This window comes from Acanthopagrus latus, chromosome 17, assembly GCF_904848185.1.
Source record: "Acanthopagrus latus isolate v.2019 chromosome 17, fAcaLat1.1, whole genome shotgun sequence".
Lineage (NCBI taxonomy): Eukaryota > Metazoa > Chordata > Actinopteri > Spariformes > Sparidae > Acanthopagrus > Acanthopagrus latus.
Genome location: NC_051055.1, coordinates 11,785,561 through 11,801,078, shown reverse-complemented (window position 1 = coordinate 11,801,078; position 15,518 = coordinate 11,785,561). Strand labels below are relative to the sequence as shown.

The 15,518-nt window shown below is 39.4% G+C and overlaps 2 protein-coding genes across 11 annotated transcripts in view; one reads left to right on the top strand and one right to left on the bottom strand.

The window, feature by feature from the left end:
• Positions 1-10,092, top strand: part of adcy2a (adenylate cyclase 2a) — a 64,254-nt gene extending 54,162 nt beyond the window's left edge. For 5 of the 7 annotated variants that reach the window (XM_037075722.1, XM_037075720.1, XM_037075723.1 and 2 more), the window contains 7 exons: positions 1,319-1,403; positions 3,799-3,957; positions 5,022-5,168; positions 5,574-5,684; positions 5,812-5,926; positions 7,253-7,377; positions 8,766-8,918. In XM_037075722.1, coding sequence (XP_036931617.1) covers positions 1,319-1,403; positions 3,799-3,957; positions 5,022-5,168; positions 5,574-5,684; positions 5,812-5,926; positions 7,253-7,377; positions 8,766-8,918 — 895 coding nt within the window. Of the gene's footprint in view, positions 1-1,318; positions 1,404-3,798; positions 3,958-5,021; positions 5,169-5,573; positions 5,685-5,811; positions 5,927-7,252; positions 7,378-8,765 lie in introns of those variants that run through there. The other 2 variants (XM_037075719.1, XM_037075725.1) reach the window with 2 other exon arrangements.
• The window catches only part of dnah5 (dynein, axonemal, heavy chain 5), a 112,542-nt gene that overhangs the window by 10,604 nt on the left and 86,420 nt on the right, over positions 1-15,518 (bottom strand). The window contains exons 86-89 of one of the 4 annotated variants that reach the window (XM_037075713.1): positions 14,747-14,899; positions 12,270-12,501; positions 10,593-10,776; positions 5,998-6,100 (exon numbers count right to left, since the gene is read on the bottom strand). In XM_037075713.1, the coding sequence (XP_036931608.1) occupies positions 10,625-10,776; positions 12,270-12,501; positions 14,747-14,899 (537 nt within the window). In that variant the 3' untranslated portion in view covers positions 5,998-6,100; positions 10,593-10,624. Of the gene's footprint in view, positions 1-5,997; positions 6,101-9,453; positions 10,777-12,269; positions 12,502-14,746; positions 14,900-15,518 lie in introns of those variants that run through there. The other 3 variants (XM_037075712.1, XM_037075711.1, XM_037075714.1) reach the window with 3 other exon arrangements.

Sequence of the window (15,518 nt, the reverse complement as noted above, 5' to 3'; positions counted from 1 at the left end):
TGAATAGCCAAGATAGACTGTGGTGATTATATAACAGACAAATCCTGGACTTGCTCCATAGATTTTCTGATTGATTGCTCCAAGTAATAGGGGATTTAAGATCCCCAAAAACCCTCTTGGAACATGCAGTGTCAATCACTAGTGTATTGTCAGTAGATAATCTCCAAAAGTGTCTTGGGATGGTCAATGCAACCATTCAAGCCTAAATTGGCAGATTTCCAGCAGAGGAAGGAAATTGTCTTTTTGGTTATTGACTTTCCTGTCCAAAGCAATTTAAACAGCATAATGTGATTTTTAAGGAGTTTTCTGCTAAGCCAATACATATCACACGGCTTAGGTCAGCAGCAGTACAAAATGGGAAAATGAAGGGCTTTTCGTAATTTCTGTCGTCGAAAAACACTTTGACTATTTAGAGTTTCCATGTTCTCCTCTTTGTGTGCTTTCCATTTTGGATTTGTCTTTATGTCAAAATGTCCGTCCTCAGTCATTACCATTGATTCTGCGCAAATAATTGATTAGATAATGAACCAGGCAAGTGCAGAACTTGCAGACTGTTTTCTCAGTTGTCTGCTGAGCTCTGCCCTAGATAAGAGAGTCCATTAATATGCAAAATGTGCTTGCAGAAATTAGAATGCAACAGTCCTGTTCAAGTCTTAACACACAGCCAGACCTTAAATGAGGACAGCCAGACTTCACTGCTATGAAGGAAAAAATATTTTGTTGTAGATAAAATAATAAAAATAATACAATATACAATACAATCATAATACAATAAATACCATAACTGATAACTTTTTTATGTTTTTAATGTTTTTGTAACTTCACATATACAGTATATTCTGGGCTTTGAGTGTGTGTTGCTGCATGTACAGTGCAATGAATAAACACACAATAACTTTCATTTGCTTGTCCTATATTTTGGAATATGATGAGAAAAACATGGGAGTTGGAAGTGAATCTTTGCCAATTGTCAACACTATCTGGATATTTTTTGCTTGGTGAAATGCGTTCCTCCTGAATGCATCGCAGCAGAGAAGCTCAGCCACTGGGATGCACATAGCAAACAAGCTCTTGTCACAGCAAAGCAGAAGTGACAATCTGAACTGAGTGACAGCTTGGAATTAAATGGTCTGCTAGCCAATCATGTGGCACAGGTCACAGACTACTGATTGCAATCTGAAATTTTAATTAAATGTTCTGTCTCTCATCTTTGTCTTTTTGTTCATTTTATCTTTTTTTGGTCACTCTTCTTTATCTTCTTCATGTCTTCTTCATGTCTCCGCACACCAACACAACTTTTTTTTCTCTGTCCTTCAAGACCAGGAGTTCTCAAAGATCTGAAGACCATGGGCTCTATCTCCCTCTTTATCTTCTTCGTCACTCTGCTTGTGCTCGCCAGACAGGTAAGTCCACACTATAATAGTTTGATCAGTGTTATTGTCTGTCTTGTGCTAAGCTTTTAGCTCATCACTGTTGCGCCCTTTATTTTTTTCACCATTTACTTGTTGCTTCATTCCCTAATGTACCCTCTTGAGTTTTCTCATTTTGGACAGGTTATAGTCCCATGTACTATGGTCTTTGTCACTGATAACTGATAAAATCAGAGACTGCATTTGTGAGAAGCTCATGCTATATCCTCTTCATATCTTTCATATCCCTGCTTTTGAGGGACATCATGATTTCCATGGTGTCTTTACTCCTTGCATGATAAACAATATTGTGTTTTAATGTAATTTCCGGCCCTGCTGCAAGCAATGCAACTGAGCATTGCATGCAGGTCAGTGGGATCACTGGCAAGCATTTTTTCTTCTGTACCATCAAAGTTAATTTAAGATATTTAATGTAAAGAAGGGCTAAAATGAAAGATCATTTACATTATTGATTAATCTGCAGATTATTTTCATGATTGTTTAGTTTATTAAATGTCAAATTTGTGAAAAATGCTCACAATTTCACAAAGCCCAAAGTAATGCCTTCAGATAGCTTCTTTTAGTCCAACCAACAGTCCATAAACCCAAAGACTCTTTTTCTGTCAGAAAAAAAACAAAAGAAGAGCAAATAATTAAGGAGCTGGAATCAGCACTGATTTGCTTGAAAAATGACAGAAAACATCAATTAATCAAAATATTTCTATTGACTATTGATAAACTAATGATAAATCGATTAATCATTGTATGTTTCTCTCTATACTCTATATATTAAACTTTTGCCCTTTTGGGGAAGGGGATGTTGCTGCTCCTATCCATCTGCTAGATGGAAATCAGCGCTGCACAGCTGATAAACTCAGTAGAGCCAGCAAAGCTTTTCGGCTGCTGTGCCACACTGTGTGAGAAGGCATCATGAGAGCAGTTTGCCCCCCTTCAGCCACTCCACTGTCCGAAGTTATGCAAGCGGAGATTTACTTGCTGAGAGACACAGGGACCAGACACTGGTCATTCTGGAGAGTGATGTGCTTTTTACTTCGGCTATTTTGGGCTTATGCTACAATGCAGGGTACTTACTGTACTTGGGAGTGATCCAGAACTGAAGCACTACTTTGCTTTTGGAGCTACAGTACAGTCTCAGTTACCGACATCAAGTCTATGTATTAAGAGTAACATATAACCTAGATAACACAGAACACATAGGCCAGTCATGCGTGAAGTGAGTGACTGTGTGTGTGCACATGCAAACGTACATACACATTTTATTTTTATAGTGTAGAACAGACTTGAATGCAGGATGAGGTCTCAGCACTGTGTCAGACAGAGGAGACACCGGCAGAGTCGTATTTGTGTTTTATATGAGAGCTTATCATAGAAATGGGATGCAGCCGATCCCTTGGGCCATGCTATGTACTGAAATAACAGCACGGCTGCTGCACACTTTTTTTTATTTTTTGCCCTGTGGGGACTGAACTGTGGCCACAAAAAGCACACTGTCTACATGAGTGGACACACAGGTGAGAGCAAAAGCTTCACCTTTTACTTCCCTGTGCCGCTGTTTATTTTTAATTAATTGGATAATACTAAGTGTGGTGACACTGCAGGGAGTCTTGTTTGTGATCAGAGTATGTTTGAGATAGTCTCTGTTCTCCATGCATTATTTAGTGTGATTTCAATAGCTATAAAATGTTTATTTTGAACAGCTGTTGACATACTATAAATTCCCATTGCGAGCTTCTGTTTCTCTGAATGCTTGAGGCTTACTGTCTCACAACAATGTGGAAAATGTAGTGGTCTGCATCATGTGTATTAGAAGTGCCACAAATTTTCCACATATTTTTCTAATGTCTAATTATATAACCTTTTTTTTTTTTTGCTGATCTGTTGCCATCAGATCGTCTTTCAAACATGTTTCTCCTTGGTTGGTGCATCCTCTTTACCAAACCAGTTCATCGTGTACTGCTCAGGAACAGGCCCACAGTAAATGGAGTCATCATCTTACAGCACCTGAATGCTTTTCACGATACTGAGCAAAATGAAATGTCACATCACAAATTGTACCCACAGTATTCTCGCGAAAGAAAGTCATTCCTCACCTGTCCTGAAACATTCTAATCTGTCTGGCCTCACGCTGTGTTCTTGTTAAAGTACTGCTCCATAAATCACCGTATTTCTGTCTTTTTCCTGGAAGTTGTTTCTTATAAATGTGACAGTTTTGTGGCCCATTCTTTTCAATGTTACATTTTCTTTTCTGTCTTAAAGCCTCACTGGAACCCACGCTTGTAGCTGTTTCTATTTCTTCTCTGTGACTTGATGGAAGCAAGCTGTACAGCTGTACCTTCAGTCTCTTCACCTCTGTGTCCTCTTGTAACAGAATGAATATTACTGTAGGTTAGACTTTCTGTGGAAGAACAAGTTCAAGAAGGAGTGCGAGGAGATCGAAACCATGGAAAACCTGAACCGGGTTCTGTTGGAAAATGTCCTTCCTGCACACGTTGCAGAACATTTCCTGGCACGTAACTGGAAGAACGAAGTAAGTCTTAATTATCTTTTCTCTGCATTAGAGATATGATGATGGATCGTGTACGTTTTGTCTTGACCAACACATACATTGTGTTTTCAAAGAGCTTTGCGGTATCAGTGGCTATATGCCAACATCCATTACACTGATTTATTATCCCTGATGAGGCTTTGCAAGAAACAGCTCATGCCACAGATAATCTTGAGTCAATGCATTAGATCTCAAATATGTACATATTTTATTTATTTGCTGCTTCTCATGTTTACCTTTAATCCAGTTCAAAACCAGGATGGGTTTTGATATTAAAAGACATATGTTAGGTGTTTCAATAAAGTTCTACATTTAGACAATGAGATGTGGAATCTAAGAGTTGATACAGAATATTATCTAAAACCAAAATATACAATAGAGTACTGAAGTTGTAAAAGGCACATGGCACAGTGCTAAAAAGTTATTAGCCAGATATTCAGTGCTAAAATTTTAGTAGTAATTTCTTCTGAATTCTGAGTTTTAAATTGGAACTGGCACTTGTAATGTGGTATTAAAGTGATGAATTACCTTGATAAGGACAAGACATTGGGAGAGACAGACGAGGTGAATTTACTGACATGCTTGTGAGACTTTACTCATTCATCATCCTGAAACATGTTATCTCCCCTCGGTGCTTCTCACAATGTGAACTGTGAAAAGTACAATTTTAAAAAATGAGGAAGTTAGTTTCGAGAATGGGTGTCATGGAGGGCACAGGAGTTTAAATGGCAGTGCTGCTTCAGCTGCAAAAACTCTGAATGAAGACTCAACAAATAATTATATTCCCGCACTTGAATGAGATCAGGAGCAAGCTGCTGCACTTCTGCATATCAGAGTAACTTTCACTTTGTGGGTGATTTGCCTACTTCAGTTTGTGTCTAGTTCATCACTTGTTAAATATACACAGAAAACTCTCATGTGATAATGATTATCTTGACATTTTACATTACAATCTTGTCATCCTGTGGTTTATCAGGATTAGAACACTGTCGTACAGCTGTCCAAAGCTAATGTCTGTATTTTGTCTCCCACTTTTTGTCTTGCAGGATCTGTACCACCAGTCCTATGACCTGGTGTGTGTCATGTTCGCTTCCATCCCTGACTTTAAAGAGTTCTACACCGAATCTGACGTCAACAAAGAAGGATTGGAGTGCCTCAGGCTCCTTAACGAAATCATTGCTGATTTTGATGAGGTAAATAACTTTGATTACAGGGGTTTGTGTGGTCATTTTTTGGATTTTGTTATATTGTGATATGGCATACATGTTGTCTAGTAAATGCAGCATTAAAGTAAAATGATGAAATTTACCAAACTGCTCTACTTTTTCTATAACTTGTTTTTACCCACTTAGTCATTATATCCACACATGATTATCTGTCATAAAATCACGACATAGCCTAAAAGTATTGTAATGTTATTTTAAGACCATATTACCCAGCCCTACTACAACATCTTGTAATGGTCCGAGTAGTCTGAGAGGCTTTTGGTTACAGATAAAAGGGAGGAAAACTGCAATGCTCGTTATAAATGTATCCATGTTTCCTGAAAAATGACAACATGAGCTATAACTGTCTCATTTGTTCGACTGTATGTGTAGCTGCTGTCCAAACCTAAATTCAGCGGTGTGGAAAAGATCAAGACGATTGGCAGCACTTACATGGCTGCTACTGGGCTGAATGCATCACCTGGGCCTGAGTACACAGCACAGGTGGGCGCAATGCACACACATTGAAATTATTTACTTACTCATTTTTCAAGAGATTCTTTAGTGTCACTTTTCACAACCTCTGAATCACATTAGACTTAAAATGAATATCTTCCTCACTGTTTCCTAGGAGCATGACAGGCAGTACATGCACATAGGGACCATGGTGGAGTTTGCTTTTGCCTTGGTGGGGAAACTGGACGTTATCAACAAACACTCCTTCAACGACTTCAAACTCAGAGTTGGTGAGTTACACATAAATCTATGTTTAAAAGCAAAGTGCTGTGAGAGCAAGGTTTTTTTTTCCTTACCTGCATCTTGCCTTATTGGTTTGTGTGCTACTGATCACATAGGGAGAATGGAAAACATGACGTGCTCCAAGTATAATAGAATTCAGCAGCAGGGGAGTTTGTTGTCATCTGTCAGACATCAAAATGCAGCAAATGACTGAGATGAAATATGAGAGCACAACAATATCCTTAATACTGGCTGTGAGTTGCAAATCCTTTGCAGACTTGTAGTGGCAGAAATCCTATCTTACCTATTATTTTCACCGACACTGCTGCAGTGTTGATACTGTAGATACAGTATGAGTGTTTACTTAATTAGTAATTAGCTTGAATGCATTCTAACTGAATGCAACATCCAAGATTTTTTTCTGCAGCAGCATACTGTGGCTGTCATTTCATTATCTTCATAGAAAACAGAGAGATGCTAAATGTCTCATGACAAGAAAACAGAACTCATGTTTGCAGCAGGACACAGGTATAGTCATGGTAACGTAACAGCAGAGAGAGACTGGCTAAAGAGTAGAGGGAGAAAGGAGAGGAAAAGGAGTCGGGCAGGTCCCAGCTCCCTGCATGTGGTGAGAGTCGGAGTTCAATACCTTCAACCTGTCTGGGAAAATCACAGCATGGGATGCTCCATTAACTCAGCAGTAAGCGTGTGTGCTACTGCACATCCCTGCTGTGTCCAGACGGGCCTAAAACGCTCCATCAGAGAGGGATACAAGTCCTCACCCACTGGGACCGGACAAAACCAGTGGCTGTGTGCCTTTGTGTGCTGCCTGTGCACACTTGTGTAAATTGCAATTTCCAGCAATCTGACTCCGACGTCAGGGTGGAGAGATGCACAGTGTCATGTCAGTGCTGTGAAAAGCTCCAGAGCCTCTTCAGCAGAGGTGCTGGGAGTGTAGGGGATTAAGAGTTCAGCTGCATTTAGCTTCCACTTCATCTCATGTTCTGACGAAATCTTGTGAAAAACTGTGTTTATTCTCTCTTGCTGAAGGAGCTGCACTCAATAATTAATCAGCACTATCAAAAATTGATTTTAATACATTTCCAACAACATGATTCAAGTGTGACATCAGACATAGAAACAAGTGACCATGCTTTGCAATGTGCTGGCAGTTTACCAATACATTTGCACCTTTATTTAAAAGAAATGTCTCTTCTGAACACGTGGGTAAGTGAATAGCAGTGTAATTAAATATGTCATTTACTGTGCACCAAATACTCCTTTGTTCTGTGTATTATAATTTCCCATTCAGATTGCTTGGTGTTCTTTGTCAGGTATTAACCATGGTCCAGTCATAGCTGGAGTGATCGGAGCCCAGAAACCACAGTATGATATCTGGGGGAACACAGTGAATGTAGCCAGCAGAATGGACAGCACTGGAATCTTAGGAAAAATACAGGTAATGGAGCCATTCTATGTTTTTCTTTTCTGTGTTGTGTTTTCCTCTGTGCCACAGCTAAAGCTATTAATTACATCAATGAACCACACTGTTGTACTTGGGAAACATTTTTATTACTATTTTTTGTCTTTTTCCTTTATACATGTACATCATCCTGCCACTGGTGATACCGATTAGTGTCTGTTAATCTACAGTTGAACACTGTTGATTTTTAGCAGACTGTATATTTGAAATCTGTGCTGATGGTTGATGATGAAAGACTGATGTTTCAGGAAGTAATGCAAGGGCTTAGAGAAACAGACGAGATGGGAGGTTTTGAGACGAACTGACACTCGAGCCACAATGATTAGTCCATTAGTTGTAACTGTAATTTAATTTATCGCCAGCTAATTTTGATCATTGATTTATTAATCATCTCCGACCACATTTCCACAATTTAAAGACCAAATAACAAATCATGAATGAAAGTGAAACTTATTAACTGCAGTAGGGACGGATTATTTGTTTGGTTAGGCTAAAATAATAACTCCATGATTGTCTGTGTTGCATTCAAGACCAAACCCGTTTTAGCAGTCTCTCATTTTCTGTTTTTCTTCATGACATTGTGTTTGAAGTTGGCGGTTGCAGCAGCACTGGCCCCATTTCATATGTATGGACTTTAAATGTCAGAACAGATACTTCAAAGATTGAATAAACTCTTCCTCCATCTGCTGTATGACAGCGAAGATATAACCTCAACATGTCTAAATCTTACTTCACACCCTGCCTGAACACTGATAAGATATAATGGTGTTTCACCTGCACAGCAAGTGGCTGTGGGACTCACTGAATCTTCAGAGGGCTGTAATACACTTCACAGCCTGCACACAGTTGATAGAGCCATCTGCCTTCAATTGTATTCCAAGATTGGCTGTTGATATTTAAGATATGCAGAATTATTCCAAGGTAGCACACTGACGTTTCCTAAACTTAAAACCCACTGAGGATATTTTCATTTTGTGTTGTCTGAACAAACAGCTTGTACGTCTCCTGTTCTGTTCAGTTAAAGCTGTGATGGTTGCCGTGGCCTTTTTCTTTAACAATCTTTAATGGTCATGTTAGCGAATACAGCAGAGGCACATATGAATGCAGCTCCACATGACACATTTTTTTTTGTAGGAAATGATTGCAAGACTTTATAGCCACGTTACATCCTGATTTCTGTCTGTTAAATAAGAAGTCTGTTGACGCAGAGCAGCTTGTTACTTTTGAGATGATGGTCAGCAGATTTTTTCCTCTGTTCTTAGAAATGTTTTTTTCTGGAGAGATGAAGATTTTTGCTAGCAGGAATTTAATTCAGTCGTGTAAGATAAGCAAAATAGACATAACCCATCTGCTTCTCCCTGTAGGTGACGGAGGAGACGAGTCGCATCCTTCTCACCCTGGGCTACATGTGCTCTTGTAGAGGCATCATCAACGTTAAGGGCAAAGGAGATCTCAAGACCTACTTTGTGCACACAGAGATGACCCGCTCACTGTCCCAAGGGAATGTAATGCCATAAGACTGGTTCATAATATGCTGAATTCAAACAGGCACAAAGAACATACGGTCAGCGTGTGTGGAGGACATTTGAACTCGTCAGTGCTGTTGTAACAGAAGAAAAGTGTGAGGCACAAAGGAATCAGATCTGATTTTAATATTGCATTGCAAGCTACCTATGCCACAGCTGTAGAATACATTTTGTCACTTATGTAACTGTAAGTGTAGCATGTACAGCAAGTAGGCAATAACCCCTCAAATGTATTGTAATATGAATGTTGGATCCAGAACAGCCACTGTGGCACATGTGCATTCACAGAGAACAATCTGAAATGGTTTAAATTAGTATTGTGACTCTGTTGTGGGAGACATCGTCATAAAAGCCTCTGTTTCAGCCAACAGCATCTATATTCTGTTCACTTTACTGGACTCAGTACATCAAATGATGTACAGTACGAAGTTGAGAAACGAAGAGTGGAAACATTTTTACATCAAGGCCTCTTGACACCAGAAATTTCAGAGTGAGCAATGGTAATACAAAATAAAAGACACGCCTGTGCTGTGAATACAAGGACATTTATGTGGCCTAAACTTGTATAAGTGATAACGGAAAGAAGAGGTGACGAAAGAACAAATTTTACAAGGGAAAACTGCATGAGCAGACACAAAACACAGCCAGCCAACAAGGAGACACAAATATGTGTATATAAAACTGTGTTAGAAGCACGAAATCTTGGATGTATTTGCCAGACATGGAAAAGCTTAAAAAAGCAAATATGAATATATTGTGATATTCATGCAGGACCAAGTTTCCCACAAATATCTTTGCACTTTAATTATCTTTTTCTTATTGATGGATAAGACAAAACTAAACGTTTTTATGGCGTAGGTCACATTTGTCAACACCTGCCAAAAATCAAGTTTTTGATTCTGCTCAGACAAAGAAAATGAGATCTGAGCCATGGAGCTTCAAAAGTCAGGGTAGAGTAAAATAACAGAAAAACAAAAGGATAAAGATGATTTCAGTGTGAAGATTTTAATTTGGGAAACCCGAGTCTGGTCTGTGTACAGGGTAGCTCTAGACTGCGTATGAAACGATGGTTTTGTAATAAAAGAAAATATTACCAAAAAAGTGTTTTGATGTTTTGATGCCATTGTTTTTTGTAAAAACTTCATTAAAATTTCTATGTATTTCAGTTCTATGAAGTGTTCTTATTCTTAGCCCTGTCAGGGCTGAAGCTGAATCATTCAGAGCACCAGTACAGTTTGAATCACATCTGCTTTACACTGCTGTTTTAAGGTTTAAATTCTATTTTCAGAGAAGGCATACTCTAGATGATTTAAGACTCGGCTACTCATATACAAATAGGAAGCTCTGATCAACATTTGCTTTCATCTGTGTGACATAATTTGAGGAGCAGTAACCAGTAAAATTAATTTCATTGTCACGGTGATCTAAAAATACACTTGCTTTTACAGTTTAGCCACAGCATGCTGAAGATCAAACTCAAATTTACATTCCAAAATGTTGAAACAAGACAGACATAGTGATTCAGTCATTTTCTGATACCGGCTATTTTACCACAAGTTCCCATGTAGAGAGAGAAAAAAAAAGTGGTTGCCATGGTAACATCCTGCATACTCTATTATACTGGGCATGTGACAGATGTGAAGTTAAGAATAGCTGAGCTCGTACCAGATGTGTGTGATTTTCTCAGCCTTGAGCGATCATTTGACGTCACAGAGGAGCGCCACGCCCCGTAGGATCCAGTATTCTGGAGAAAGTGATGTCTTTAGGTCTACAGTGGCAATGTAATTTATGTCGGTCCTAACTGGCTTCTTGTAGATTGGACAGGAGTAGAGTCGGGAATCCTTGACACCTGCAACACAGAATGACGTAAATGTCACTTGCCAGCAGAGGTGTGCACTGGAGTCATTGTGGCTCGGGCTTCAGTCAACTCAAGTTATTTTTGATGACTTGCAATTTGACTTGGAGGTTAAAGTGACTTGGAAGTGATGAATTGAATGACTGTTCATGTCATGTTTTTGGTTTTCAGTCATGTTTTAGTCTGGCTGTAAGTATTTTGCTTCAAATTGATAGGGAGGCAACAGTTTCTTTGAGAAGAAATTAAGAAATAGAAGATAATTTATAAACATATTTGTTTTTGTTAGTTTACAATTATTTTACTGAACATTACAATTCAAATCATATTCATTGTCATACTTTTTTGTTAAACAGGGTGGACTAATTGGTCAAGAATCTAATTATTGGTCTTTTCTCATTATAAGGACCAGATACTGCAGGTTAGACCGCAGGATCTTGAGGGAGGTGACTTGACTTAATTTGACTTGGCTAAGAAAAAATTATTTGCTTGAGACTTGTAAAAAAATAACTTAATTCCCGTCTGCTTGATAGGCACTGAAAACTAATAGAAAACAGAGCAGCAGCTGGCAAATTTGTCTCAATCAATTAAATATTTTAATCCGTGCAAGTTGCCACTGGGACACCCAGGCGAGTTTAACTAAACATCTGTTTCTGATGAAGTCAAAGCCTGCTCAAATCAGGCAAACTGTGGTAGCAGAACGTGGTTATTACACACAACTCTCTCAGCACCGCCTTACTTACTGTGGCTTTTAGACAGTCAGCTGCTTAGACGTTAGGCTGTCTCACCAGGAGCGCTACTCGAGTGTCCTTCAACAGCCCCCCGTCGGCACACAAACCAACAATCCTTTTCATGAGCAAACAAACAGCCCGAATCAAGTCTGCCTTCAGAGAGCATGTACCCACAGACACACATACATGCATGTCACACATACTCATAGATGCTCTTCCAACCACTTGTCCACAGCAGCATCCCTCCACCAGTCTCAGTGCACACACAAACATACATACACTGCACCCAGAAGGCAGCCTTCTTGTGAGAAAAGCTGGGAGGGGACATGGTGTAAACAAACTGCATTACCCGTATCATTGGATCATTAATTCATTTCCCAGGCAGCCTTGCTTGCAGGCATCCACCGGGGGCCCGTCTCTGCTGCCCGCCTGGATAGAGTCTGGTTTTACCCAGAAGAAACACTGTGCCAGATACGGCTGCTAATCTATTCCCAGACAAAATAAATAGCACTTGGTCTGCTTGACATTTAAATGTTACATCCATCTGTTCTGAGTGACTGTGTGGGATGCAAATGTTGAGGAGGAGAGAAGATTGAGACCGGAAAAACTGATCCTGATAAGAAACGACAGGATTAAAATGTTTTTAATCAGACGCATCATTAAAATCAACTTTGTTAATTTACTTTGTGACCTTTTGAATAAGAATTTAACCCCAGGAAGCCTTCCTCCATCTGATGCATGTCAAACATGAATACTCACCATTATTTTCAGCGTACATCCTGATCACAGGCATCATCTCAAAGAGGACTTTGGGCTTGGAGTCGATGAGTTTGCAGCTGCGGCGGTCCCAGCCAGCTCCCTCCAGGTACAGGCCGTAGACGTAGACCCCCTCAGCAGGGGGCTGGGTGATGTCGTCCTTCATCCACCTGGTCACCTCGTTGCACAGCACCATGCGGTCCAGCGCCCAGCCCTTGTTGGCCCGAGTGATCTCCTACAAGTGCAGGGGAAAGCAGAGATGTATGCAGTATGACAGAGTTGTTTATTTTGAAAAATCTATTTGATAACAGGACGGTAATAGAGGTACAATAAAAAAAAAACACTATGTAGGGCTGTGAAGTGCACTCCACCGATGGCGTCATTTTGTGGGATGCTGTGCTGACAGAAGGGCAATAAATCCAATATGAGCAAAGAGTGCACAATAAATAGATGAAATGTGAGTATTGTTTCCCCCATGTCAATTTGTGCCAATTTTGAAAGAGGAAAAAAAACGTATTGGTTCAAATTGAGCAGATAGGGACTAATAATAACAGATGACAAGGATAGACATGTGATGAGATTCAGTGGTCCAACAAAAGCTGCAGTGTCTCTCTGAGTGGGCAGAGAAATGACGCCTAAATCCCCATTCAGTAAAATACAGACATCTGCTTCCACAGTATTTTCTGTCCCTGAGCATTCAACAGGGATTTTTCCACAGAGGGGAATAAATAAAACTAGAAGGCAGCAGGATGTGCACACCTGACACCAATGCTATATGATTTCCTGTTCCTACTACTGCAAAGCAAATTGATTCAGTGGCCCTGAAGAGATACCTCAGCCCTCAGGTCTCTCTCTCAGCTCATTTCATTTCTTTGAAGGATAACCAGACGCCAGATTTGGATCAACACCAAATTTAGCACACATATTCAGTGAGCCAGGGGCCACCCATCATCAAGGAAATGGAAAAAATGAAGAGCTAAACACACAGAAAGACAAACATATAAACAGTAAATAACTCCCCTGGTGGAGGCACTAGCAGACATGCACAAGACAGTTACTTACTGAAAGTGCATAGTGTTATAAATACTGAAGACATTGAAACACTGAAACGCAGCTGTTGTAGGTCACATGATAAAAGCAAGGCCTCCCTAATAGGACAGAAGCTTTACTGGTCTATAGGAGTGACAGTACAAACACAGTGAAGGGCAAATATATTAAAGCAAATATACACATCTGTCAGGTGTGACATGTACGGAACTCCTGTTGGTCATGAAGGTACAAGTTTATGTTTTTAAGTCAATTATTTTAGTTTATTTCCAGTTCGTCCTGATTTTTAATACAAATAGTGATATTTTAGACCTTTAGACTTTGTATACTACGAGGGGAGCATGCTATAAAAATGTAATTCAATACAATATAACTTTAAATATACTCATTAATTTAGTATACTATTTTTTAAACAAAGTATCAATGCATGGAAATTTAATGCATTGTAACATTTCCCATGTAACTATTCCTGATGATACATGATGATCAGCGATAATGATAGCGGACGGAACTGCAAGGCACTAAAATTACCTCACAATTAAAGTTAAGTTTTAAAGCAATACATACATTTTAATGATACTTCATTTTAAAATCAAATTAATTTATTTGGTGTGTAAAAGTTTCACATTAAAAGTTAAATTGCATTTCACTTCCATGAAATTATATCTTATTTATAAATTAAATATGTTTCACTGATCTTTTTTATGTTATTTCCTGCTTGTGCCTTTACCTGCGTCATCTGTAAAGTCTTTGTTTTGCCTTGCATGAAACGTGCTATCAATAAATGTACCTTGCCTTGCATATTAAGACTCATCAGTTTCCAGTTCTGCTTTTTTCCTCCTAATAAAAACCACCCTTAGACGTAAAGGAAGCGGATGTGTTTTGTAACACAGTGTTGTAGTTTGTAGTCAGTGATGTCCTGTTGCATCAAAGGCAGCTCAGAAAAACACTTCAGCTGAAAACGAACTGGGAGAAAAGGCAAATGCGCTGTATGAGCCTCAAGTTAAAAGAAAATTACAGTATAAATATATCATAACCCATAAATTGTTAATTACACAGTGCTCGCTCTGAAATGGATATTAATATCATCCAACTTTCAATAGTTTGTTCTATGTTCAACATTAATCTAGATGCATCTCTGAATTGCCTAATGTTTGATAAAGATAGCCATTTATAATAAAGAATAATGAGCCCTGACCACAGGGACATGACTTCAGATCTGGATCAAGTAGGGTTAAGCATTCAGATGACATCCCTGTGTAGTTTTCACTCCCCCCACATTAATATAAAGTGGAATTCATTAGAAAACAAAGAGAAATGTGTGTGTGCTTGAGTGTGTGAATGTGGCCGTGTGCCTGCTCGTCCCTCAGTGTGCCATCTGGTCTCCTCCCCGGCGGTGGCTAAGCAGGTAGGCAGCCTGATGCCGTGTGTACCTGTCTCATGGCTGTCAGGAAGCCCTGCGGGTTGAAGAAGCCTGTCATCCAGAAGCAGTTGGGCCGCCCTTCAAAGATCCAAGCCTGGAACTGCCGGTTCCGCTCAAGCAGCTCTGTGAACCAGAACCCCAGGGTGCTGGAGGCCCACGACGCCTGAAAAACAAAAGCAAATAACAACATGAACAAAACATGACAAAGGAACACAAAAAAACTGTCACCCTGATGGATCAGAGGAGAAGACCACAGGGGAAAATGGAGTATGGATTATGAATCACCACATGTCAAGAGAAAGGACAAATTCAAAATGATGGAATGAAAAAATATTAAAATACAGAGAAACACAGCAGAGAGGAGGTAAATGAGCCAAAAGCAGATTGCACAGCAGGTAGAAAAATACTGAATGTGAGCCAGGAAGCCATTCAAGTCCAAATTATTGTAATGATGTAATGTTTGTGAGAGCACGGCTTGAATGCCAACGGCATGATTCCAGTCTGAGATATGAGAGAAGTCGTGCTCCTTCGTTGCTCTCTCTTCCTCCCCCTCTCTCAATATTAATATTTCAGCGATTTCATTGACTAAGTTTGTTGGAAGAAGAGTTGTTTTCATTCATCACAGAAATAGGTTTTTGTTCTGTGGGTAAATTCTTTTTAAAAAGTGCAGAAATAAAAAGGGAAGGAGCATCAGTGTGGGCTAAACAAGACTGATGATGACAAGCTCCCTTTTTAGCGAGTAAGATATATCTGATGTTATTGGAAACAAGCGAGTAAATCTT